At 43.9% G+C, this 27,571-nt stretch overlaps 1 protein-coding gene across 1 annotated transcript in view; it reads left to right on the forward strand.

Annotated features, from left to right (window-relative positions):
- LOC146817714 (gamma-aminobutyric acid receptor subunit rho-1-like) overlaps positions 1–4,857 on the forward strand; it is a 416,531-nt gene extending 411,674 nt beyond the window's left edge. Inside the window, exon 10 of the mRNA XM_085611171.1 lies at positions 2,414–4,857. Coding sequence (XP_085467297.1) covers positions 2,414–2,701 — 288 coding nt within the window. The 3' untranslated portion in view covers positions 2,702–4,857. The remainder of the gene's footprint in view (positions 1–2,413) is intronic.
- The last annotated feature ends 22,714 nt before the right edge of the window (positions 4,858–27,571 follow it).

Raw genomic sequence — 27,571 nt, forward strand, 5'->3', positions numbered from 1 at the left:
TCAACTTCATGAGTGATCACTTGGAGGTGGCACACTAGGGCTGTCCTGGGTTAGGTGGATTTGCTATTGTTGTTTGCAGTCTGTAGATTTGTTTTCCATTTCACTGTCTAAGTGCTGTTACTGATGCACAATACACATATGTTATAGCTGAATTGCTATGCCATTCGTTCTTGGTGTTTGGTTTGATTTCATTTGATTACTGAAAAATATTTCAAAACTTAAAAAAGAGGAAATCTTTACTTACATTGCTTATGAAGCAGGGTCCCGATCAAGAAAGAAATGGTGGATGTTGCCTTGACAGCATCCTGGAGAATTCTGAAGGGGTAACCTGGGAACAGGTGGCCCACAAAGCCGGAGCGCACAGCACAGCACAATTGTGTGCTGTCATTGCTGGACCTATTGTGGAGCCCTCAGTTACCTACCCACGCGAGGAGGGCTGTACTTAGGCACCAAAGTTAGTGATTAGGTCCTCTAAGGCCTTCATAAATGGCAAGAGAAGATACTGGGGTGAGGCCTTGACAGGCCAGAGTGTATCAAAGCAAAACAACAGTGTCCTACTCTTGTGGGTCTTTTTGCACAAGCACAGACACAGGATGATGATGACGCTTGTGGACTCTTTAAATTACTTTTGGGAAAGTGGATTATTGCATTTCCGTTCCTGACTTTAGGTCCATCTGTTGTGATCAAAAGAGCAAGGAAAGGCACTTTCCCTATTTCTACTGGCCTGTCATGGACGTAATTGTGCACAGGTTTTGCCAGATGTGTAAAACTTGCCAATTGTCCAAGAAGTCTGGAGGTCTGATGACCACTCCCCTGCCGCAAGATAGGGTTTGTTTGATAGGGCATTGTTGCTTTCTTGCACCCTCCTACCACTTTGGGTGACACATATGCTAGGTGATGACACCACTTAGCCCTAGACACACCACTCAAGAGGACTGCTACAGTGCTAGGCACCCTGCTGGGAATTTTAGGCAGGTCAGTTTCTTTAAAGGGCTGCTCTCTGTCAAGGGAATCGACTTCATGTCCACACACATGAAAGATATGTGAGAGAAGTGTTTTAACAAACTACTCAAAAACATAAGTGATTTTCTAGAAACCCCAGTATGCAGAAATGAAACATCATCTGAACTTTCATGATTTTTGCTTACAAGCAAGTGCTGGAAACAATAGTAGGGCTGGGCTTCTCTTGAGCCATCTTGCCCAGTCCCCTTGCACACTGTCAGAGAGGGACAGGAATCTAACTAGAGGTCACCCACAGGTGATGTGATGTTTCTTCAGAAGAAGATTGTTCAGATCATGCTTAGAAACAGGACTGCTTCCCATCAGCCGGGCTTCATCAAAGCGTGATATGATCAAAAGACCACTTAAGATGGCAATCAGGATGATCAGGTTGTTCTCATCATGAAACCTATAAGACTATGTATTTTGGAGGACAAGTGGACCAGTGCTTTACATGACCCTCCCTCAAAAAATCACTTAATGGCCATTGGGTCTGTTAGAGAGGCTAACAGGGTCTTCTAAGTCAGATTCAAGTCCTAAGACCCACTGTGGAGATGGCTGCAGGTTCTGTGGCCATAGACTAAGATGAAGAAGAAATAGAGTCTCCCTCCAACCAGCTGGAAGAAGACAAAGATGACTCAGTGGAGAAAGTGCAGCTCCCCCCTCTTCTCATTCGCTTTACGTCACATAAACATCCATGCAGCAAATACAATGTATGGCCATGCTTTGGAAGTTCTCTAAGCCAATTGCTTTAACTCTTTGATTTAAGAGATACAGCGGCAGAGATTTTTTAGTCTGCCATTTGCAATGATGTCTGAAGCACTGCAACTGTTTAGGAGTAGAGTTTATAACAATGTTATACTGAGTAGCTCACTTCCACTACTGAAAATGCCAAAGGTACGTAGTCGCTCTAGCCAAGATTTGCTGGATTGGCACATTGTATATTGCACTGAACTGGACGAGACATTATCTGCCAAACCAAAAAGTGTGATGTTATGCATTGTGATGGAATCGAGGGATGGTGTAGATCTTTAGTGCAACCTAAACAAATATGTAAGTACAGCTGGGGTGGGTCCCATGAGTTACTAAGAGAATAAACTGATGAGTTATTGCTTAAATCAAAAATATTATCCAGGCTAGATGATGATGAAGACCCAGTGGTGGAGGATGTTGCAGGTAGAAGCCATTATTGGAAGATGATCTATAAAGCAAACGGCTCCTCAAACTACTTCTAGCACAACAGCGTGTAATATACCTTTGTGCTCTACTGTCTATATATATTACAATGTTACTGCCATATGAAAGAAGCCACAGTTTCTTTTAGGTTTGCATGAAATCCATACATTTGAAAAAAAGAAATATGCAAAAATGTCCCTTTATCACCTCTGACTCGAGCTTCTTTATTTGTTCGCAGTTTCCTTGTACATGCGGTCTTTCGCAGCACCGGCCGAGTATGATGGACAGTAGCTACAGCGATGGGGAGGTGAACAACCTTGGGCACCGTGGATCTGAAAACGGAGAGACAGAAGATAGAATAATGGTCCAGCTCGCACTTGGCACAGAAAGGCATTCCAACAGGAGAAAAAGTCAACGATACGTCAGCATGCGCATTGACACCCATGCCATTGACAAGTATTCACGGACAATATTTCCAGGAGCATACATCCTTTTTAACTTGATATACTGGTCCATATTCTCCTGAGAGAGCACCATTTCAGTGGACAATCTCTACGCAGAGCACTTGGTTGTGGGAACAAATTCTACATTTCATGCGACGCCACAGGAACTTGAGAGTGTATTACTACGTTTCTCCGAATAACAAACAATATTGCTCAAGGAGCAAGGAACACTAACAAAACCTAGTAACTTATTCTGTGTTCCTGTTCAGAGGGCATCCGCAGTGTTATCGTGATATTCTGATGCTACATTACGTTTGCAACTTACTGCGTTAAATGAAAATTGCCACTTTGTAAGAATAATCTATGTCATCTATGTCATATATCACAGTTCAGTACTTCCTGATCTTTCTGCTCCTGGGCCATTAGATGAGATCGAGCAGTGCCAGTAGGTTCACCATTTTGTTACCTATTCCTACACGTACTTGGACAAGATGGTTTTAAGGTGTGCTGCTCAAGAGGATCAATGCTACTAAAGTTGTTAATGTGCACAGGGCATACAGGCTTTGTAAATTATCTGCACTGAGAGCTTTATTCACTTCAATGCTTAAATATGCAAAGCCGAGCGTTATCAAGATGCGCCTGCGTCCCACTTGGTGCTCAACAAGCAGTTAGAAATTGGCAGTAATGGAGACCAAGCAAACTTATCATGTGATGATACCTTTGAGGTATTCTGAAGCTCTGGCATATTGATAGACCTAAAGGGTAAGGGTGTGGTCTACAAGGGTGGATGGGTAGTGTAAACAATTCTGCTTCTATTGCAGGTGTTTTGGTTCAAATTAACAATTAAATAATTGATGTGAGTCATATCAGATCAGATAATCTAGCTATATCTAATGCAAAATAATTATTTCAGGAACCATCCTTAGGTCTCATTTCCAAATGGTTGCCCGATGTGATACAGAGTGGGAGAAGTGAGATAGAACACTTTACAATTATTCATATGACGTTTCAAACAAATGCCAAATACATTTATTCTAAGTATAAACCTTTAGTTAACATCTGAAAGAGGTAAAAAATCATAAATTTATTATTTTGCAAATCTCCTCAAGAGGATTTTCATCCCATGGCTTTGGCCTCCTCTTTGAGTTCAGTACTTCAGGGGTGGATCTGACAGGCATCATAGTAGAGAAAACCCCATTTTGAGATGAGAGGTTAGGGTAGGACAAGAACCCCTTTCAGAGAAGGTGATTTATAAGGAAGGATGTGGTGTTCCCTTATGTGAATGGAATGGAGTCACCTAATGATGCCATTCATCCTCATGAATTTCGTATACCTAGCATTTCTTTTGTTTAAAGGGCTCATTTAGGTATAATTTGCAGTTAGTACCTTGCTTATCGAAGGAGGACAAGCATTTCACTGACTACTGCATTAGTACACTTTGCATAGTTTCCTTTCAGACCCAACCACACCCTTCCTTCCTGCATTAGTGATATTGTCCAAATAAAATCAGAGATGGTCTTAACATAAGTGGGACCATATGGGAATTAGATAGTGGATGTGTACCGAGCAATGAAGGTAATCCTGGATAATGAAGACTCCAGTGGATGGCCCAAAGAAATGGGGGGGAGGGGGCACCGTAAAAAAAATAAGATGGTTAAATATTTGCAGACCTTAAGCAACCGATCAAATAATAGGAAGGTGGAGCCAGAACGTGCAAGTCTCCTTTAGAGTTTTAGTTAATTTACAAATTATTTTTTTCTAAAATATTTTCCTTGACAAAGTGTGTGCAAGATTTTGCAATAGATGGTGTCTACGATGTGAACTTAACGCCTAAAGATATTGTCAGTGTGATAATGAAAAAGTAAATATAGAGAACTCAAGGAATACCTTAGGCCACAGCAAATCAATTGATCAAATTGATTTTGGTATCAGAAACTGCAGGACGGCGATCTGTTTTCTCCTATTTTGTCTTTTTTCAGGGTGATCCCGAGGAGGACTTATCTTTTTTTCTTTGATATTTAAGCAGTGGGTTTAGGGACTAGATCATGACCAAGCAGCACCAAATAAGACACCCGCAGTCCAAGGTAAATTGGTGATACATACAGACACATTCAGCTCAGAATGCATCGCTCAATGTCTCTCTTGTTTCACCCCTAAGCCTCAACAACCACGTATTTCCTGCAAATGCGCCTGGGAAAGGGCCAGATGTGGAAAGTTCAGAAAAAAAAACGGGTTTACGGGCCAGATGTATCAACATTAGGAATTGAGATTTCCAAATTGTGATTCTTACTGAATCGCAATTTGGAAATCTCAATTCCTTATGTGGGATAGTTTTATTTTTAAAATAGTGATTCCTAGTTAGTCACAAGTCGACCTAAAGCAGGAATATTAATGAGATGGTTTGCAAATTGTGACCCACTAGAAATCACAGCCATCACAGAGATTGTGGCCTGCTTGGGTCAGCAGACCATCATGTCTGCGATTGCTTTTTATTAAAACAGACTTTTTTTTTTTAATGCATCTCGTTTGTCTTAAAGGATATAGGACCAGGTTTAAAAAGAAAACTTTTTCTTTATTTGTTTGTTTAAGACAAGGCAGTAGTTCACTGACTCCTCTGAAACAAATATTTTTTGTTTACATCAACAAAGGGAAAAGGATTGCTATTTGTGAATCTTTGCGAATCACAATTAGGAATTCACAATTACTAAAGTATGAAACCCATTCAGTTTCATTTAGTGATTCCTAATGGAGTCGTAATCGACCTACCTAATGAATATTAATTAGGTAGGTCGCAAATTGCGACCCCATATGGAATTGCGGCCATCACAGAGATGGTGGTTTGCTGGGGTCAGCAGACCACCATGTCTCTGATTTCTTTTTAATAAAGCAAACTCCCTTTTTTTTTTTTAAATGCAGCCTTTTCCTTATAGGAAAATGGGATGTGTTTGAAAATAAAAAATGTTAGACCACTGCCTGCTCTTAACAATATTTGTTTCAACATTCACATATCGGGCCATTTGCAACTTCAAAATAGGTTTTGTACATATGGCCCTAAGAGCTTTATGGTATTTGTGCTCCATAGGTAGGAAAGAGTAAGGCAGGAGAGGGCAGCTGCTGGCCTGCCCTGTCTGTAGAACTGGGCTTTTTAAAAATTGAGTAACAAGTTAAGAGACAAAAAAAGCAATGCCGGTTTGGTCATGGGTTCCCTATTAGCGGACCTTTTTTTCTTTTTGAGTATGAAACAGCCATGTATTGCTGTTGATTTCCAATGGTAAACATATTGTATGTGTCCTTCTTTGTACACTTGAGGTTTTAGTGGGGATATAGATGGTAACTGGGAACTTGAAGAAGATTCAATGATACATTTGATATAATTAAAGATTTGACACAATTTTCATTAGGTGGGTCATGAAGCAGACTGTGAAAGGGACGCAGCTGCAGCACCCCAGACTGATCTTAGACAGGGGTAAAGGAAATATCACTTGTCCTACACCCTTTTCTTGAATATCTACCCTTGGGTAAATTCTGTGACCTCATTTTAGTATCAGCAGTCCATCGGGATGCTTATATTAACAAGAATTGAAAAAGCCAATAAGTTTGGTATAATGCAGGTTTTGTCTACTTTGTGTTGTATTTAAAAAAAAATGAGACTACAGCCCAGTGGCGGCTATTAAGGAGCGATGGCGGGGAAGGCCGTGGTTCGGCGCTCAGAGAGGGACTGGGAGGCTGTGCATTTTCTCCACCCAGGCTGCACAACACAGCCTGTGGAGAACATGCAAAGTGCGCATGACAGTTTGGCCGGCCCGAGACATCATGCGCACCTAAGGTGCAGTCACTACTACTCCTCCCTAGACATCAGGGGAGCCCAGCTGCGGGGCAACTGCAATACTAAAAATAAAATGATAATAACGTTCCGCTGTTACTATTTTTTTCCGTTTGCACTGTTTTAAAGCCTTAGCAGAAGAGCCGCTCCTGCAACATCCATAGAACATCTGTAGACATTTGTGGCTACGCTGAACAACATACCTTCAAACATTGATGTTTGCAGACCAATACAAAGACGCACAGAACACCCACGTACAAATACCCACAAAAACAGATTTACAGGTAACAATGGAGACATCTCACAGAGATCACCAGATAAGCAATCGACCATGCTCACAGACTTAAAGACATGCAAATGCTATTCACAGAAAGAACACTTAAAGGCTCCTTCATGAAAGGTGTACTCGCAACCCCATTATACATGCGTGATGGCAGACAGCATACAAGCAAGCTTACATAGATGGACAGGGTAACATATAGATGGGCAGGCGGAAGGAGGGACATGCGAATGCAGGCTTGATGAACCCTTAATTGTTAGCCACTCTGCTTTAGCCTCTATGCCTATCTAGTCGTATAAGAATAAAGCAAAGTAAATTGTGGCGCTGTAGGCAAAGGGAAAGTCTTGGTCAATGCAACAGAAGGCATGGCTACCTCCGTGTTGCAACGTCTGTCATCTGGCCCCAGTCAGTTCTATTTTACTACAGACTCTCTCTTGTACCTGAAACATTACCAAGTGAAGGTGGGCAGATCTGAGCATGCCCTCCGGATTACAAGTGGTTGGTGACAAATCTGAGCACATCCTGAAAATTGGGAGGCGGTGGGTGGCAAATGAGGACTACTTTGTGATGAGTGACTGAGGTTTTGTCACTTAAGACTGCTGATTGTTATTGAGTAATTTGCATAGTATTTAAGACTACAACTAGGTGGCACAAATGTAAACCGTACAAAGGAGATGCAGGTGAAACACTGACTTTTTTCATAGAACGGCTGGTAAATGTTTATTAAAGCTTCCCAGATGTAATAGTAGAAAAATTGTGTTTTATTTACAAACAGTTTCTGTACAAAGAAACATGAGAGAAAAAAGAAAGGTAAATCTTAAGAGGTGTAGGGCACAAGTGTCAGAAACAAGTAGAAACTGGACATAGCAGCCAGAACTAGTGATCTATAAACCAATTGTTTCAAAAAAGTGTCTGTATAAAAACAGGGAAACAATACAACTGAGAATGCAAAGGTAAAGTTTAAGTCCATGTAGGATCTATGTGCCATAAACAGTTGTGACGTCAGCTGTCCCCAATTGCTATCAAATGTCAAATTTCAATTAGTAGTTCTGTACCTTTGCTGGTCCTGGACAGAGTGCTTATTGGATAAATCAGTTCTACTGGGTTTCGAAACGCTTCAGCCATTTTGCTCACCCAAGTGATTGTCTTCTTTGTGTGTGTCATCTACCCTTGCCTCAAACAAATGTACCAGTTCCAAAATAACAGATGCAACCTTCTGGAACTGGCCTGCCACATGTACGGTTACCCGTCCTCTCAATGTACACTGAACATGCATCAGTACCTGGGCGTTTTGTCATTTTAAAAAGAGTAGGTGAAAATATTCAATCATTTTATTCTGCTATCTAAGAATCTCTTGTTGTGTTTACACTTGCAAATAATTGACCCATGAAATCATTATATCTAAAAGGCCACATGGAGCAATGGAAGAGACCATGTTCACACGGTCAGTCAGATTCACTGATATTCAGTCAAGATAAAACTTTCCAGCTCAAAATCAATAAAAACAGGAGATGCTACTAAAGAAGCATGGGATGAAGCTAAACTTCAATCCGAAGTGAAACTCACAAGTTAACCAACTGAAAAGCCATTATTTGCATGTGCAACACTGGCTGATTCTTACTCTTATGTCTCTAAAAGGATTTACATTCATACAGCCATATCTTAAAAGTAAATGATTCACAAACATATTTAGAATCACACTTGTGTTCTCGTTGATGCCTTTAGAAACATGCTATGACAAAAAATAAAAACCTATGTGCAAGGTTTATGATCATAGGCCTGATACCTTCGAAGGTTTTGCTTTGTGATAATAGCGAATCTGTAGAATTCGCTATTAGGGAATCGCAAAATGATGTATATGAAACAGTGTTTTCCTCTAATAGTGATTTTTACACATTCACAATTGCAAATAAGAAATAGCAATATAGGAAATCGCAAAATTGTGATATCCTAATAGGAAATTCCAAATTAGGAAAAGTCATTTTTCTTTAGAAATGGGTTGCAAATGCAACAATGCCTTCACCCATGTCACCCACTCGACACCCTCCAATGGCACAGAGGAGCACGGAATGTTCACTAATGCCACCACGTCACCTCTGCTTTTCTTTCAACCCTCACTGCCTTAACCCTATTCCAATTTACCAGCATGTGGTAAATCAAAGAGGATTTGTCCTCAAAATAGAAACACTGTATCTGGATTTGGCCCTGGTAATGCTGGGCCCACACGTTATTCCCCATTCTGGTGGGAGATAATCATAATAGATGGATTTATGTGCAAGGGTACTGGTTGGGAAATGTTACTGCCGGTTTCACAGTATCCCTGCACAATAACCCACCCACCTCATACCAGGGGCCTAAGTGGCACAGCATTTTGTCTAACACAACCATATTTCTACTCAGTTGGAAAGAGCACTGCATATATTGCTTGTCAGCTTACATTAGGTAGTGTAATCAAGGTCTTCTCTATAGCCCAGGGTTGACTACTGTTATAGCGCATGGCATTATGGATACAGGTGGCTACGCATGTGTAATGTCGAAAACAGGTGATCGTATTTGACAGCTTTAGTTTTCGATGTGGTGAATCATAGTCCCCCTATAATATGGGTAAAGAGATTTCTTGACAGACATGCAGTTACTGACAAACTGTGTCACTATAATGTGGAGAATCTGGGCAAAACATGGGGCATACATTGTCCTACCAAGCGTTATGGTAGGATTCTCATTGAAGCCGTTGCCAGTCACCCCAATTCCAGGCTGTACTCGAAGGTTACCAACTGTGGCACAACCTACTCCACTTCCTCTCATTGGTTAATCCCCATATTTGCAACCCATCTCAAGCATGCATGCAAAAGCGTATTAATGAATAGCTTGCGCTTGACCACGCCACAATGCATGACTAGTCCAAGGGCCCGATTTAATTGTTGGCAGACGGAGTAGCCTCCATTGGCCTGGAGGAGGATTTAATGTCCGCCAGATTGAGCCTATTTCACCCACAAAATTTGGAAATAGTCCTTAAAGCCTCTCACATGAGGAAGGGAGAATTTAGCAGTTTTCACTGCCCCTTACTTCCAGGGTTTTGTTTTTGCAGTGAAAACAGACCTCCAGCTCAGCCCATCCAAATTTGGTGGTCTCAGGTCTGTAAGGTAGTGACTCCACCAGTTTATAGAGGGAGCAGAACCTGTACTTCGGTTGCCAAAGGTCCATTTGATTATGGTCCATTCATGTTGTCATATGTGACCTGTTGTACTCTCTTTCACTTCTGGTTTTTGGAGTCAAGTATGGTGTCAGTATCCAAGGATACAAGGCAGATGCACTGTCGCCTTGAAGTGCATGAGAAGGATAAACCATCAGGTCACAATACAACAGTTCTGGCCTCTGTATGCATTGAGGCAGCAATTTTCTTACCAATTAATAAGCCATTGCCAAATTCACCCTGAGACAATGGGTTATGTATTCCACTATGGCGAAACATGAAGGAGTCATTGGTGCTGCCTGGGAATCTGCCTCCAAGGTCAGTTATGATGCATAAGGCATCACAGAATACCTGTACATATTGTGAATGGGTGCTTTTCATATTTCTGTATATGAATTCATTTCCACAGGGAAGCACATGGCAATACGTGAGCCATCAACAAAGCCAATTACATTGGCAAACTGTGCTCACCTGTAAAACATTAATTTGGCCTGTTGCAAATACTGGGCCATATTTGGTAAAAATATGTATTTGTTTACTTTGCTAACCATGATGTTCAGAAACCGGTGACAAAACCTGAAAATGCGCTTTGTGACACTCTTGCAACTGCTATGACTCCCTGGCGACCGCCTGAAGCCAAAAGGTGTAGACAACACTATACCTGCACATGTGGTGGGATTGCATTGCTCCTGGCTGTTGGGGTCTGTAGCTGAGGTTGTAACTCAGCAATTAATTTCAAAATTACCTCACTACGGAGTCTGTACTTCTCATATATCTCCTCCTAAGTCTGTTCAAAAAGGGTGACCCTCACCCTAAATATCCTCCCCTGTCTCCACCTCCTTTTCTGCCTACCAGCCAAATTCCTCATCCTTCTTGCCAAGTCATACAAAGCTGCCATTCTCAATGAGCCAGATGCATTTTGGGTGATTTGCACCTGGTAACTACCGGATCCACACTGATGGTAATTGTATGTCTTAAATGGCCATTTTGCAATTATTCACAATTAGGAAAACCTTTGTACATAGTGTTAGCGATTTGCTATTTGAAAACCCCTATTTGGGATTTCCTACTTAGCATTTTCCAAATTGCGATTTCTACTAGATAGAAATCTCATTTTGCACCAACGCAAATGCCTTTTGTACATACCAAAATGGCATTTTGCATTTCTTATTGGCCCAAAATGTCGATTTGCACAGTTAAATGCAAAATGCCTTCGTACATATGGCCCTAAATTACTAACAGTTGAGTTAGCTTTCCTAAACAGAGAACATCATGTCAACAATAAAAAAGTGGCAGTAACCCATTTTGAAATTTCATATTCGTATAAAGAAGATGGCAAAGTATGCCCTTATAAGTAGCAATAAGCGTGACTCTTTATTAGCCATCCTCACATCATGGTTTGTTCTGGAAACTGTTTGGGGGAAAAACGCAAAGGGCCTAACTTACAAAGTAAACCAGTACATCTACACGTGTACTCCCACTGTTATAGAACTATGAGCTTTGGTTCTTCACAAACCTTTCCAGTAGCACATCAGGAAAGTTGCACCAGTCACAGCTTGCAAGGCATAATCCTGGGCAATGCAGAATTGCATACATAGTAGAATTCTGCATTGAGAAATAGCAGCTCCACTAGGTAATAGCACATTTTCTTCTACATTTCTTTTCTTCTCCATTGGAAAAGGTTTTGTCTGTGTGGCGAAATCTCTTACTTTACACCTGTTTGAGTTTTAAGGGTGTTCCATTAACACCCCCATTCTGGAAAGAGATTTACTGCAGTCCTTGACTGGGGTTAATCTAAGACCATTTACAATGTGGGGAAAAAAATTCAGTCTCTTACAAGGCAAACAGTCTGTGATCTGTCTACTCTCACCTCACACATGGGATTTCCTCTGACATATGTAGACCCTGACCATGTAGCACAATTACACAGGCGTAAATGTATATACACCTTGAAGGCAACCTTTTGTGAATGCCTTGAAGGCGTAGATCCAGCCATTTTGATTATAACATTTCTTAAAAACCAAAAATGTTTTAATGAATCCAGCCCATTGTGTTCTAAAGTTATATTTTGAAGGTAACTAAACCCAGTTAATATATCACAAATTCAATGAGGAAGCCACAAATAAATGATCAACTCTTTCTTTAAAATAGTTGGCAGATTTTATTTATAACATATATCATTGTGGATGGGTACCTATCAATAATGGGGTTGTTTTCCACCCAGGGGCTCCAAGCGACATCAAATAGACAAGAGCGAACCTGAAGTTGTCTACCATGACACATGGCATGCAAAGGCATTGAACTAAACACATGTTGGATTAATGAATAATTACATAGCAAGCCTGTATTGGGTAACCTCGGTAAATATGCTGCTAGTTTCAGAAGGGGATAATTGTTTGGATACCATTTTCTATATTTTAATTTGTTGTTTAGTGTACACATCGATGCAGATACTATTTTAAAAAATATCTCACTGTCAACATCTATATCAATTTCTTAATGACTTTCAATCCTATTATTATTAGTTAGCTATAATTTTACTTTAGGTGTCTGAATGGAAAAAGAATACATTTATTAACTTTCAGCTTCAATCATAAAAAACGCTTGAAAGTCATTCCATATAAAATGTCAAGTGGATGGTCCGAAACACCAATATTTGAACTGATGCAATAATACGTTTGGTGCGACTGCGTAGTTGACATTGGTTGGTCACATAATCACATAATGTGTCTGCTGTTACCCAATGTATGTACTTTCCTGATTGGTGGGCCTTTAAGCGCCAAGAGACATTTTTGGTGGAATTGCATTCTATAAGTAAACATTACCATAACATAACATTTTTTTTTATATAATGTGCACTCAGAAGATTCCACTGTTGTGTATAAATGTTTTTATTACTGAACATCACAAGAAAAACATATATGTGGATTTTCCATTATGAAGCCTATGCCTCCTGTATTATGAACACTGATATAATACAGTATGGAATTCATTCAGAAATTATTGACACACTCTGTTGAATGTTAAAAACAATTAGTACAAGTATCTATCGAAATGACACTAAATTACAAAATACCCAATTGATTACCCACCCAGGAAATACTTTTTGATTATATAAATGTCTTGCCGCAAGCTTTAGATCAGTCAGGGAGCACCTAGTAAAAAACCATGTAGATCAGATACTACACATCATTTAATTATTTCCCTGGAAAATAATGGATTACAGTTAGACCAGTGCATTCCCGATTGTACAATACCTTTGATAGCTAGTCTCATAACTTTAGGTTTGCACCAGAAAAGTGGCTTCTGCCATCTTGGAAATGTCAGTGTATATTTGAACTTGTAAATAGCATTAAATCCACACTAATGAAATATGTTTCAGCAGAAGATGGGGGTTTTCATGCAATCATATTTGCTAGGCTTGTTTTACCAATCTTTGTAAGATAATAGCTACCTAAAAACACGCCTGCATGATGTTACTTTTTTAATCTTTTATTTGTAAATATTTCAAAAACAAATCTGTACATTGCCTCCAATTTCTTATAACTGTTGTAAACACATTCAAATGTGAATCCGAAATGGACCTTTAAGAAGCTGATAAAGTGGGGAATGATTGGACTCCTGTTTGTAATATGGAAATCTGTTATACTCTTATGAGCAATAAAGTCACCTTCATTAACGAGGTAGATGCCTTTCCAGATTTTTTCAAGACACATGGTTGGGCAAGACGACATATTGCATCCTTGAAGGTATCTTTATTAAAAAAGAGCATAAGTGCTGCAGAAAACTAACACCGTGACTCATGGAAGGTGTGACAGTTGGTGTTGAGACAGAATATTGAGTTGGAAATGTCAACTTACACAAATATTGAGTTGGAAATATTGTGATTCAGAAATATCGACAGCAAAAATATTGTGGTCAAGAATATTGAATTTAAGGTAAGAAATATCATTTTTTTAAATATAGAAGTCATTAACGATCAGTTGGGGAAGTCTGTAGTGGCAGAACACTGGGTGAAAAGCAGTAGACACTTGCTAGTGTATTTGCACCACCTACTGCAGTGACAGTATGCTTAACGCACTGACAGATTGGCTGCATATGTCACCACCAGGCACAACAGTGGTGAGGGAGACTTTAACGTAGTTATGGACCCCCTCTAAAGATACCAGAAGCTCACCTGCACCAAGTAGGCCATTAAACGTGTCTACTTGGGCTAGGATACTCGGTCTGACACCTAAAGCATACAACAGGCCAATGAAAGGGAATCATGCATCATTCAGCCCCCACACAACTCCTACTCTAGACTGATTTTTTTTTTATTGCTACCACAAATATTCTGCCACGAGCCCTGAAAGAGCACGTACTAGTAGGAGTTGAGATCAAACACCCAGGGACACGACAAAGGGGGTTTTGGCGACAGAGTGACTGGTGCCTCCATGACAAACTTTGCAGAACATCTTTGCCAATGGGTGGTAGACTATTTTGACTTGAATGAGAGATCAGTTGCTTCCGCGACCACAATTGGGATGCCTTCAAGGAAGACATGCGAGGGCCAGCACTATGCTACCTAATAGGGACTAAAAAGGAAACAGAGAGAAAAACCTTAGCACTAAAGAGCAATATCCAAATCCTGGAAAAAACTGACCAAGGCCTTCAATTGAGAGGTACGCCACTAGTTGGAAGTGATGTGACTGACACCATGCAGCAACTCACAGAATAAACAAACTAGGCAACAAAGCAGGGAAACTGCTCTACTGGCTCGACAATAGAGAAATGGACTTAAGGTTAATGTCATGCGTCTGCAGCTTGCCAGGACAAAACTTCCTCAAAACTTCCTCAAAGAGTTACCTTGTACTATTTATCTTTGTATATAGCATGGAAACTTCCTCCTGCAGAGCATATTATGCACTTTATATTAGGGTTCCTAATAGCCAGGTTTTCAGATCAGGACCATAGGGCCTTAGATAAACCTCTGAAAGAAGATGAAATTATTGTGACCATTATCACCTTGCCCTCAGGGAAACCTCAAGGTTTGAATGATTACTAAGGATTTCTCGCTCGAGTTCTTTAAAAGGTATGTAGCACAACTGACTCATTCTCTCCTGGCAATGTACAAAGAGGCCTTTGATACAGGTTCCTTACCATATGACCTGAGAGGTGGAGAAGTCTCTGTAATTTGAAATCCAAGGAAGCCCCAAACATTTTGTGGCGCTTATTGGCCTATATCACTAAGTTCCCTTGAAACAAACGTTTTAGTCAATATTCATGCCAACAGATTGATTGCGATTGTGATCCATATCCTTATACATGCAAAACAGATTTATGTCAGAATGTGGAACAAGCAAATCCCTTGGGTGACTTTATATGGATCTGTTTCCCGGCGCTAAGTTAGCACACTCTTAGAGGAAAGTAGGTAGAGTTTATTCTTTAAACAGATTGGTTTTTAACTGTTTACGGAACGATTTTTTGTCTGGGATGTATCTAATGGGGAAAGGAAGAGAATTCCAGTGTTTGGCAGCAAGGACCATACGGGCCAAGGCACTCCATTACTTCTTTTTGATATTGGGTATGGACAAGAGATGAGCTGTCTGCGAACAAAGGGGTCATTGAGGGTAGTACCTGAATAGTCTTTTCTGAAGGTAGGTGGGACCTGTTTTGTAGTAGACTGCATGCGCTACCATCAGGGCTTTGAAGATAACCTTTTTTCACAGGCAGCCAGTGTAGCTGGATGCGGTATTGAGAGACAGGGGCAGCAGGTATTCAGGGAGACCAATGTAGAGTATGTTAGTGTAGTCCAATCTGAACAGTATTAGAGCCTTTACTACCAATTTCAGGACTTCCCAAGGCAGGAGTTTAAGGAATTTCCTAAGCGTTCTTAGTATCCAGCAGGCGGATATGACCACAACTGCAATCTGGTGATGGAATGCTAGGCTCTTATTAATAAGCACCCCTAGGTTCCTAGCCACATCAGTGGTGTGTGGGGGAGCAGAACTGCAGATAGTCCAGGCCCCTGCTCAACCCGGAAGAGGGTCGGCACAAAATAGTAGGATCTCGGTTTTTCCCGGGTTGCTTTATTCCTGGGTTACATTAAGCCAGTCCATAACCGCAGTCAGTAATGCTTCAAATTTTATTTTGGCATCAGGATCGTTGTTTTGCTTTTTTTTTTTTTAATATATATCTTTATTAACCTTTTTTTGAACATACGGGTTGTACAAATATCAGCATGTGCCAAACCAGGGGTATATCACATCGAGTGGGCACCTTCCAAAACTCCCAGGAAATGCCCCACGTACAACAACAATAATATACAAACTTCTTGCCGGGTGTCCCTTCCTCCTACCTCTCTTGTATACATCTTCTATATAATGCCTCAGTCATGAACAACCCTGGGAACCCCTGTCATGGCCCACACCCCGGGCTTCAACTCTAAGGATCAGTTACACTGTCTACCCTCCCACCTCCCTTCCCCCAACAAAACTACCCCTATCCCCCCATCCATGTCTGGTAAATAATTCCGTATAGCTTACCCAGAAGGGTCTTATCTCTCTGTGCCTGTTGCTCCTGCTAGTATAACCATGCTACTCTGCATATCTCATCTCTTTGCTACCTTCTGACTTCTGCCCGGAGTGTACGCTTCCCTCGGTCATGTCGCCCAACTGTTCCGTCCATTCCTCAGGATCGTTATTGTAGGTCAGCAGCAGCTGAGTGTCATCTGCATAGAAGACCAGCTGTTTGTCAAGATTCCATGAGGTAGGCCAAAGGGATCAGGTAAAGAGTGTAGAGCTCAGGGCAGAGTCCTGAGGTACACCCTCTCACAGACCCAGTCAAAGACTCATGCACCCACTCACAAACCCACTCAGAGACTCATGTATCCACTCACATATCCAGTGAGAGAGTCAAGCATCCACTCACAAACCCACTAAGAGAGTCATGCACCTACTCACACTCACTCAAAGTCTCATGCATCCACTCACAGACCCACTGAGAATCATACACCCACTCAGAGACCCACTTAGACACAGATCCACTCAGAAACTAATGCACCTACTTGCAGACACTCATACACCCACTCGGACTCAGACATCCACTCACAGACCCACTCAGACTCATGTACTCACTCACAGACCCACCTGCTCACTTACAGCCCACTCAGACAATGCACTCACAGACTGACACCCACTCACACAGACACCCACTCACACACCCAGTAAGACACTTATGCGGCCACTACCAGACTCACTCAGACACTCATACACCTAATGACAGACCCACTCAGACACTCACACTCACTGAGACACATGCATTCACTAACTCTCAAAGGTGACTCGTTACACTTAGGACATACAATTAAAAAACCTTAGAAATTCACTTTAAAAAAAACCAAAGGTTACAGTGATGTTATATTTAGGAAATAGAATTTAAACAAGCATTTGCAATGCAATAGGTTTCGCATTTGCAAGAGTTTGAGCTATTGGCATTGTAAATGACAATGCCTTTTATGTATCTGTTTTGATAATTAACACATAAATAAAAGGCATTGTCACTTACAATAGCTCAAACTCTTGTAAATGCGTTTCCACAAACCCTCACAAAAAAAGAGCATGCATTATGATATAGGAGACCCTCACAGACAAACAGCATACAGCATGGTACAGAACATCTGCACTCAGAAACAACATACAGCATGTTATAGGACAGGGTCATAGAGCAGACCCTCACACACAAACAGCACACAACATGCTATAAGACACTCATGCACAAAGAGAATAGTGTATGGTACAGTAGATCTTCACTCACAAACAGCATACCACATGATATAGGAGACCCTCACAGACAAATAGCATACAGCACATTACAGGACAGCCTCACACAAACACCATACCGTATGGTACAGGACAACCACATACACAAATAGCATACAGTATGGTACAGGACAACCCCACACGCAAACAGCATCCAGTGCAGCCGCGGTCGGTAGTAGGAGTAACTGCAGGGCGGTGACGTGGGGAGGGGCAGGGTGGGGGGTAGTAAACGATGGATTACGGAGGTTTGCAGGTAAGTTAACATATAAATTAATAAAACGAATTTTGTTGCGTGCACTGCATCCCCAAATGCGATGCTGTGCACGCAACGAAATTCGTTTTATTAATTTATATGTTAACTTACCTGTAAACTTCCGTAATCCATAGTTTACTACCCCCCACCCTGCCCCTCCCCCTCCCCACGTCACCGCCCTGCAGTTACTCCTACTACCGGCCGCGGCTGATCCAGTGCAGTACAAGAAATTCTCACAGAGAAAAAAAGATGGCAGCAAACCGTCACACACAAACAGCATGATATAAGAGACCATCACAGACGAACAGCATGGTACAGAACATCCACAATCAGAAACAGCACATAGAATGTTACAGGACAGGGTGATACAGTAGGACCTCACACACAAACAGCACACAGCATGGTACAAGAGACCCTCATAAACAAAGAGAATATTGTATGGTACAGTAAATATACATAGCAAACAAATGGTATCCTGTGATTAAGAGAATGATAAACAATACGAAAATATCTTCAAATGTCACTATGGACAAAGAAGTAAAGGTAATATAGTGAGTCGCATGAAATGCGAAGGAAGATTTCAAATAGACTAAAGATTGAATTGTTACAATCTCTACCACACTCGCACCCTATAATTTCGTGCAATTCAACATCCTGGAGTTAGATGCAACAAGAATCACCGAAACAACACAAAATGAAAAATGCCATAGACTAGTTGGAGTAGTGACAGAAACCAATTGCATCCTTAACTGGGTTAAAAACACGGCCAGAAGCCGCTGGGACTCAAACTTGCTAACATACACTATGGCATTTATTAGACAGCGACTGCACATTTGAGGGGACAACGGTTGAGTGCTGGTCATGGATACTGTAATGAAGGTACTTGCACTTGATTGCAGGGTTATCTGATAGGTAACAGTCATATTATAGGATATCTCTGCACTTCGCCCCAGAGATCGCATCTAACAGTAGCGGGCTTTCACCATCCTCCCTACTGTTCTGGACGCTGATTACCTGGGCAGAACTATCTCCGACCATGACGCCCACACGATCACACTGCAATGGCGCCCGCCGCACCCCCCCGTCCCCGCCTGGCGCCTTCCCAGGGACAGTCTCGAAGACCCGGTCTTCTGGCAAACCTTAGCGGACCACATCAGTCATTATTTCAGGGAAAATGCTGGCACCGCCAACACCCGAGCTTCAGAATGGAATGCTTTTAAGGTGGTAATGCGTGGCAATTGTATTCGTCATATTGCGGGGGTCCGGCGGTTTCTGGAGGGGGACATTCAGCGGGCGGAAGGGGCGCTGGCCGCACTCACTAAGGAGACGGACCCTGCGAGTGCCGCGCCGGCTGCGTTAGCTAATGCCGAGACTGCGTACGCCACAGCGTTGGCAAGCATGCGTCGGTTTAATTTCGCGGCATACGCAGCTAGGGCCCATACGGAGGGCGATCGGGCGGGCGCTCTGCTGGCGTGGCTCATAAAGCGGGATTCGTGCCTCCCGACCATCACGGCCATACGGTGTATTCGCAGGGGCAGATACTCAAGGCCTTCCAGGAGCATTACAGGCGCCTGTACACTAGCCCCCGTCCCTCGGGGTAGGATGCCGCCCCGGCTGCCTTCCTGGATCGTATTCACCTTCCCCGCATAGACCGGGATACGCGACTGGACCTCGACCGCCCTCTCAAAGCGGCAGAGATTCGGCACGCCATGAAGGCGCTAGCCACCCACAAGGCCCCGGGTCTGGATGGCTTCCCCCTTGAATTTTATCAGACATTTGCGTCCCAGCTGGTCCCCCAACTAGAATTGCAGTTCCAAGCGGCTCTAGACGTAGGAGTCCTGCCGCATTCCATGCGCGAGTCCGTTATAGTATCCCTCCTCAAACCAGATAGAGACCCGCATCAGCTAGGCTCTTACCGACCCATAACCCTATTGTCGGCGGATTATAAAATCTACGGGAAGGCCCTGGCGGACAGGTACGTCACGATCCTCCCGCGGCTTGTCCACCCCGATCAGAATGGGTTTGTGCCTGGCAGGCACACATCTTCGAACATCCGACGGCTGTTTCACGTGCAGGACCAGGTGCTGAAGCGGTTCCCTCGGACAGCATGTCTGGTGCTGGACCTCGAAAAGGCGTTCGACACGCTCTCTTGGGCTTACCGGTTTCAGGTCTTGCTCCGCGTGGGTGTCGGGCCCAAACTGCAGGCCTACACTTGGCTTAGCTACACCTCGCCCAGTTCCAGAGTGCGCATAGGCCCTCTCATCTCGCACTCCTTCCCGATCCGGCGCGGTACTAGGCAGGGGTGCCCCCTCTCCCCCCTACTATTCGCGTTGGCGATGGAGCCGCTGGTGGCCATGCTGCGAGGGGCGAGCGAGGAATGGGGCATCCCGATCGGCGATTATACCCTTGCAGTATCACTGTACGCCGACGACGTACTCATATATGTCCGGGAGATTACGATCGACCTGACCCCAATATCAAGCATTCTGCATGATTTCGCAGAGGTGACGGGCCTTAGGGCGAATTGGGCCAAGTCCACTGTTTATCCCTTGACACCCCTCGTGCCCCAGGGTCCGATACGAATCGGAGGCATAGCAGTCTCGTGGAGTCCCCGGGCGGTTCGATATCTCGGCGTTAAGCTATATCATACGCCGCAAGATATCTATGAGGGGAATTACTGCATGCTGATGGGTAGTATTCGATCCTTAGTCCATTTCTGGAGGAGTCTCCACTTGGCTGTTCCGGGAAAGATAGCCGTTGCGAAGATGATCCTGGTGCCACGCCTGCTCTATCTCTTCTCCAATCTCCCGGTGATACCCCCGAGATCCCTGTTCCGGGAATTGGATACCCTTCTCGGGACCCTCATCTGGGGCAACGGCCGCCGGCGGATAGCCCTGGCAAAACTGCAGCTGCCCCTTGATCAGGGTGGGTTGGCGGCTCCCTCATTCGAGGCGTATTTCCTCGCCGCCCAATTACAATGGGTGTCGCGTTGGACGGCGGGCAGGGCGCAAGAGGAGTTGTGCACGGGGAAGGGGCGGATTCCACTCCCCGCTGTCCACCGCATGTTGCTGCCGGGTGCAGTACCGCCGATATCCCGGCCCCTTCAAGTCATGACGGCGCGTGCCTGCTTGGCGCGTGTTCATCGACTCAGCCGGGGTATTCCCCTGTACTCTCCGCTGTTGCCGTTGGTGGGGCTACCTAGGGGTCGGGCATACTACACGGAGCAAATGATGCGGGTGTGGACGGACTACGCGGTAACAGAGGTGGGGATGTTGTTCTCTGGGGAGAGCCTGCAACCCTTCGAGGCACTGGTCGGGGACTTTGAGCTCCCTGGGGGGCAATTCCTGCAGCATAGACAGCTTCTCTTGGATTGCCGGAGGCAGTGGGGGGGTGATTGAAGCGGAGCCCCCTACACACCCGGTCATCCATGCGATACTGCATCTAGTCACGTGGATATACAAAGCGGTGAGGGCCCTGCGGAGCCCCACGTTGGCGACCCTTAGAGAACACTGGGAAGATGACTTCCAAAGGCCTCTACACGATAGGGAGTGGACAAGGGCGTTGGAGTACACCAAGAAAGTGTCCCGTAACTATCGGTTTAAGAACATACAGTTGCATATCCTGCATAGGGCGTATCTGACCCCAGAAAAGTTGCAGAAATATTTCCCCAACGGGGTATTTGGATGCCCTAGATGCCTGGAGCCTGCTGCCTCGTTCAGGCACATGTTTTGGGACTGTCCAACGCTCTACAGTTACTGGCACACAATTCACGCTGCCCTAAAAACGGTTACAGGATTCCAGGACATGGACACATGGGAGGCGTGCGCGCTGGGAATCCATGGCCGGCATAAGCAGCAGAAAGTGGAGAGGAGGTTTGCCTTCCTCATGTTGATCCTCGCTAAACGATGCATTGCCATGCATTGGAAGGCGCCGGGAGGGCCCCCTCTAGCGGCATGGGTGGGGGCTGTCAGGAAGTGGGGTAGGGCGGAGGAAACCACACTCAGAACGGAGGAAGCCCGTGGGATACGCAAACACCCGATCTCTATGCCCTGGGCCATGTTAATGCACACATTCGCGCAGGAAACAGAGGCTGTGGCGAACTCGAGACTGATAGATCCCCCTGGGGGCGCCCGCAACACCGGAGTCCACCCCGGGTAATGCACAGGCAGGCCAAGATCCCGGGGTCTCGCAGAGGTTGTCACCACAGGCCCCACAACTAGAGACCTCATAGGCCATTTTGGATGCTCCCGCCCCCCCTGCCCCCTCCTCAACTCCACGTCCGCGATCGCCCCGACCCTTTCCCACACGATGGTCCAGCATATGAGCGCGCAGCTACCAGTACTCCCGAAGGGCGACACAGTGCACCCCCCCTTTTCCCTGGTTTCTCCGCCCCCAGTTAGTTTGTGATTATTTAATGGCTGCAATTCTATAGCCCCTGCGACGCCCCTCACGGGGGGTTTAGTCCTACTGCATGGCACCCCTGCGGCGAGGCGATCATGGCGCGCTCTAGTAGGGTGCACCCAGAGACTGGGCCCGGGCACGCATTTGCGGCCCCACTCAGGACAGCGACGAACGGCTTGAGGGGCCAGAAGGCTGCAAGATCGTAAGGACTGTGCATGGGTGCACTCGAAATGTAAACCTATGTGATAATGGCGATATTGCCTGTGCCCGCGTGTTATACTATATATAAATGCCAATAAAGAAAGTTTTCAAAAAAAAACAAACAGTAGCGGGCTTTCAGCTGAGCTTCTAGCCATGTAAAGGGATAGTACAGTGACACATCAGCCGTGCTACTGCGCCTATGAAGGGACAGTGACTTTTCAGCGGGGGTTCTAAACACAGTGAAATAGCGCAGGTGTTACTGAGTATGGCCATTCCTGCCCGATATACACAATGAGCAGAACCAATAGTTTTTATTTAAAGTTTTGCCATCACGCCCCCATTTAAGTATGTCATTTGGCAATTGACCCCAAACCGTTTTGAGGAGCCAGTGTATGTGTCACAAACACAGGGAAACATTTGGACTCGTGTTGGTATCTGTCTGCATTTCAAACTCTGGTGATGTGGCAGATATGCCGGTGATATATGGCAGAGAAATGAAATCGACACACTGTTCTTAAGAGGCAACATTACAAAGTGCACATTGGAGGCCGAGATGGAGGATAACGGCGTCATGAGGGAGAGCAGCCATCTCCACCGCCGATCCAAGGGGTGCAGCTGTGACTGCAGGCAGGATTAAGGTGGGGGCACAAGAGTTAGGAGGGGGTTTAAACAAACCGAAGTGGAGGTACCAGGCTCCCTCCACCAGTGAACATGCGGAAAGGAGCGGCCTCTGTTTACCTGGCTCCGTTTCTTCTGTCTTTGCCCCTCCGCCATCTTTCTTAACTGTGTGGAGCTGACACAGAGAGGAGGGCGGCTGTAAGTTTTGCAAGAGGTCTGCTGCAACAATCGTGAATAGCGGCAAAGTCTTCGGGTAGAGAAGTGGCTGTGTGACATCAACCATGATGACACCGCGGCGGTGCTTTCCAGGATCCCACATCCCCTGTCGCCCCCAATGAACTGCCCATATTTTATGGTACTGATAAGGAAAAATGCTCCCTTTAAATGGCTGATAGAGTGCAGCCGGAGCAGAACTGGAGGAAGGCATGTGGACACAGAATTGGGATTGCCAGTGAAATCGGAAGTGGGACACGAAAAGCAATGCTTACATAGGGTACCAAACCACTACTTTGTGCGATATATGCATACCCACAATTCTTTACACTACACAGAATACGTGTTTTATGTTCATTTCATTACGTTTACAGTTTTTAATTATAGAGAAATGCACACCGGTCCGCACACATACTCTTCCACATAGCGTCCATTTTACAAAACAAAACCTAATATTCCTAAGAAAAAATAAATAAAGAGGAAGCCTTGTGTAAAAAACAATGAAATATTAAATAGCCTCTATTGTGTATTCCCTACTCCCACATGAACGATGCGGCGCTGTGGCTATACATAATGCGCAGCGCCCGTGCACATCAAAGCTGTGAAGCGTCTGCTGTGGCTAACCCATTATCATTAAATAAACTAAATAGACTGTACTTAGTCGGTGCTGCCTCGGCAGAAAACGGAAAAGTCGTATGGGATCGCCAGCAAACCATCAGCCAGATAAGAACAGCAATGCTAGAATTAACCTATGGCAAGCAGCAGGCCACATTACCCTCGATATTGTAATTACTATAGGTCTTGAGACAGCGCATGCGCTGTCTAGGCTTGACCTAAAAAACCTCAGAAATTCACTGAAAAGAACCACAGGTTATAGGGACATTATAGTTAAGACTCAGATTTCACTTGTGCAAAACCAGTGAAATTCAGCAGTTATAGTTACCTGAGCTAAGTATAACTTACACCCATGCAATGCACTGCTTATGACCTCACAGATTGCATTATTCATGACATGGTCAGTGAAATTACTGATGACATCTCAAATGACATCATCCACAGAACCACTCACCCCTATACAACCTCACATACACCTACTCCCACACAACCACTCACAAACCCATTCACAGACCCATACAAGTACTCACACACTCACGGATTCATCGAGCCACTCACATCCACTCACTCATAAAACCACTGATTTGCCCATACAGCTACTCGTGCACCCACTCACCAATTCACCAACTCACAATACAGCCACTCATTCAGTCAGTCACCCATACAGCTACTCGCACATCTACTCACCCACCCATAGTCACTCATACAGCCACACCCACTCACTTACTCACCCATACAGTCACACACATACCCATACACCACTTATGCACCTACTCACTCACACATACAGCCACTCACATACCCCATCACTCACTTATACAGCCTGACAAATGCACTCATTCACCTATATACCACTGGCACACCCATACACAGTCACCCACTCACCCATACAGCCACTCACTCACCCATACAACCACTCACACACCCATAGAGCCACTCAGACACCTATTCACACATGGATACACACAGTCACACAGCCACTCACATAATGTGCTAGAAATAGTAGCACTCTTTAGTAGTACATAAACTATACTAATTTAACTTTTGTAGTATCTTATTATACATATTTAACACTCAAAAGTTTAGGAAAACACTCACAATCACTGGATGATGTCATCAGTGATGTCATCTGAGATGTCATCAGTGAAGTCACTGACCATGTCATGAGTGATGTAATATAGGAGGTCATAAGCAGTGCATTGCGGGTGCGTAAGTTATAGTTAGCTCAGCTAACAGTAACGGCTGAATTTCACTGGTTTTATATCATTTCTGTGTCAGCTTTGACAAAGTCCACTGACCAGGGGCGGTTTCTCCATTAGGGTTCAGGGGCTGTGCCCCTCTGAAATTCCTGGACATATTAAATAGATCGATTTATTTAGAGACACAATTGTATCTCTAAATAGGTCAATGTATTTAAGTCTGGGCTGTCCGTTTCAGGCGGCCTGCTCCGCCTCGCTCTGAAGCAGGAGTAGAAAGCCAGGCAATAAATAAAGTTTCTGAACAGTGATGCACAAAGCAGGGCTTTTGGTTTTAAAGCCCTTCATTGCCATTGTCTGTGGTTGTATCCACTCTGTAGGCCACAATCAGTGTCACGGTTTTGGGTGACGGAGACTTCATCCCTGCATGATTTCAGACGTCCGTCATTCAAAGGCATAGATCCCACCCTTTTGTCATACGTGAGAGTGGATGCAAGTATGTCTGATCTGGTGCCTTGATCTCAGTAATGGTAAGTGTTTGCATGCTAATGTTGTGTTATGTATATTGTGCTGAGACCCCTCATCACTCTACCTTCCCCCACTGTGACAGAAGTGGAGCTGCTGTATTTGTTACCCCACAAAATGGATCCAAATAACAAGCAGGGGTCTTGTTCCCTTGCGGAGTTGATCCAAATATCTAAGTCAAGCAAGCCGAGAACTATGTGCTTACAGTGGACAGTTCTCTGATGTATGACATTAAAACTGTCCATGTCTTCATTCCCCCAAGTAAACACGGATGCCAAAAAGCTGGACTGACTCACAAACAATGAATGTTAAAAACGTTGAGGGAATGCATTTCAGTGATTTAGTTCCTCTCTTATTTCACATGCTTTACTTAATCTTGCATTCTCAAGAGTTAGCTATTTTAGAATGTTGTTGTTTATCTGTATTTTTTGTGTGCATACGTTGAGGCTTGAGTGATGCCAAGTGTTTATAAGGGGCTCTGACTGAGCGTTCAGGAGCTGAGGCTGAAGCCAAACAAAGTGCCTGTCAGTGGGTTGGCCTCTCTACAGAGCACACAGACCAATGTTTATGTATTCCATTTGCAACTGAAGTTCTGTGGATATGTGTGTGAAGGGGGTACATATATATTTGCAAGGCAAATGTAAGTGAAATTATAGTGCTTGAATTTGAGGGAGTGCGGTGCATGTTTGGGGGCAATGAAAGGACAGATACTAGCAAGTGCATTCAGGGAAGAGTGAAAAGAGGATGCTGAAAACAAAAGAGAAGTGGTTGAAGATGTGCAGATGGACAAGATATGTAAAGAAAAAGAGGATACATATCTAACATAAAAGCACCCATAACTGAAGGCCAAAACTCCTTCCAGTGGCCTCAATGCTATTTAATTCACAAACTCACAGTTTCAGAATTGAAACATTTCCAGTGTTCATTATTTATAACAAATCATTGTTGTTACTCATTTATTTTCAACAGCTAACGCCCATTGACAAAGCCAATCGTACTGACAGGTTTTAGGTGTATGTAAGTTGCTGTGTCATTTATCTGGATGCAATTACATCTTCGAGAGAAACCAAAATACAGGTCAGGTGGCACACTATGATAATCACAGAAAAGTATTTGACATATTCCTTTACAGAGAGCCCCCACTTTTCTCATCCCACTTAAAGACGTGACTGCACATATTTCTACACGAATGGTGGCAGCCAGAAACGGTAGGTGCTAATTCTGCATCCAGTGCAAGACACTGGGCAAGCATACATTTTAAAGGGCTAAAGTTATCATGCTGTACAATTTACACATTACAGTAACTGTTGAACATATTAATGTAGGAAGATATGGGGCAGTTTTTAATGTGTTTAATATTTCAAGACTATATGTTCCCACTGATTGATAAGCCTAGCTTTATTGCTACATTCATTTGCTTTAAAATGCACCATTTGCCAATCTTTTTTTCATTTCTTTCTCGGGAGAGGGACTCACCCTGGACCCCAGATTTGTCCATTGAACTTGTTCACATTGCTCGCTTTATAAAAGTCATGCCTAATGTTTACGCCTACCACTTTCAAGTGTCACCAGCCGCCACTGCCACAGACACTTTCTTCAATCAAAAAAGGGTAAGGGGTTGAGCCTTTCTGAGCCACATTCAAAAGGAATGGCTGGATTACTTACTGATATTCTTCATTACTCAGATTCTCCTCGCTCGTCCCAGTGCTTACGATTTGAGTGAATGTGTTCATTCACTATCCCTACACCACTAATTCCCATGCTGTCTTCCCTTTCCATAAACCAGTTGACCCTACTCAAAGCTCTTCTCCTCTCCCAGGACTTCGTCTTTTT

The sequence above is a fragment of the Triturus cristatus genome, chromosome 6, assembly GCF_964204655.1.
Source record: "Triturus cristatus chromosome 6, aTriCri1.1, whole genome shotgun sequence".
NCBI lineage: Eukaryota > Metazoa > Chordata > Amphibia > Caudata > Salamandridae > Triturus > Triturus cristatus.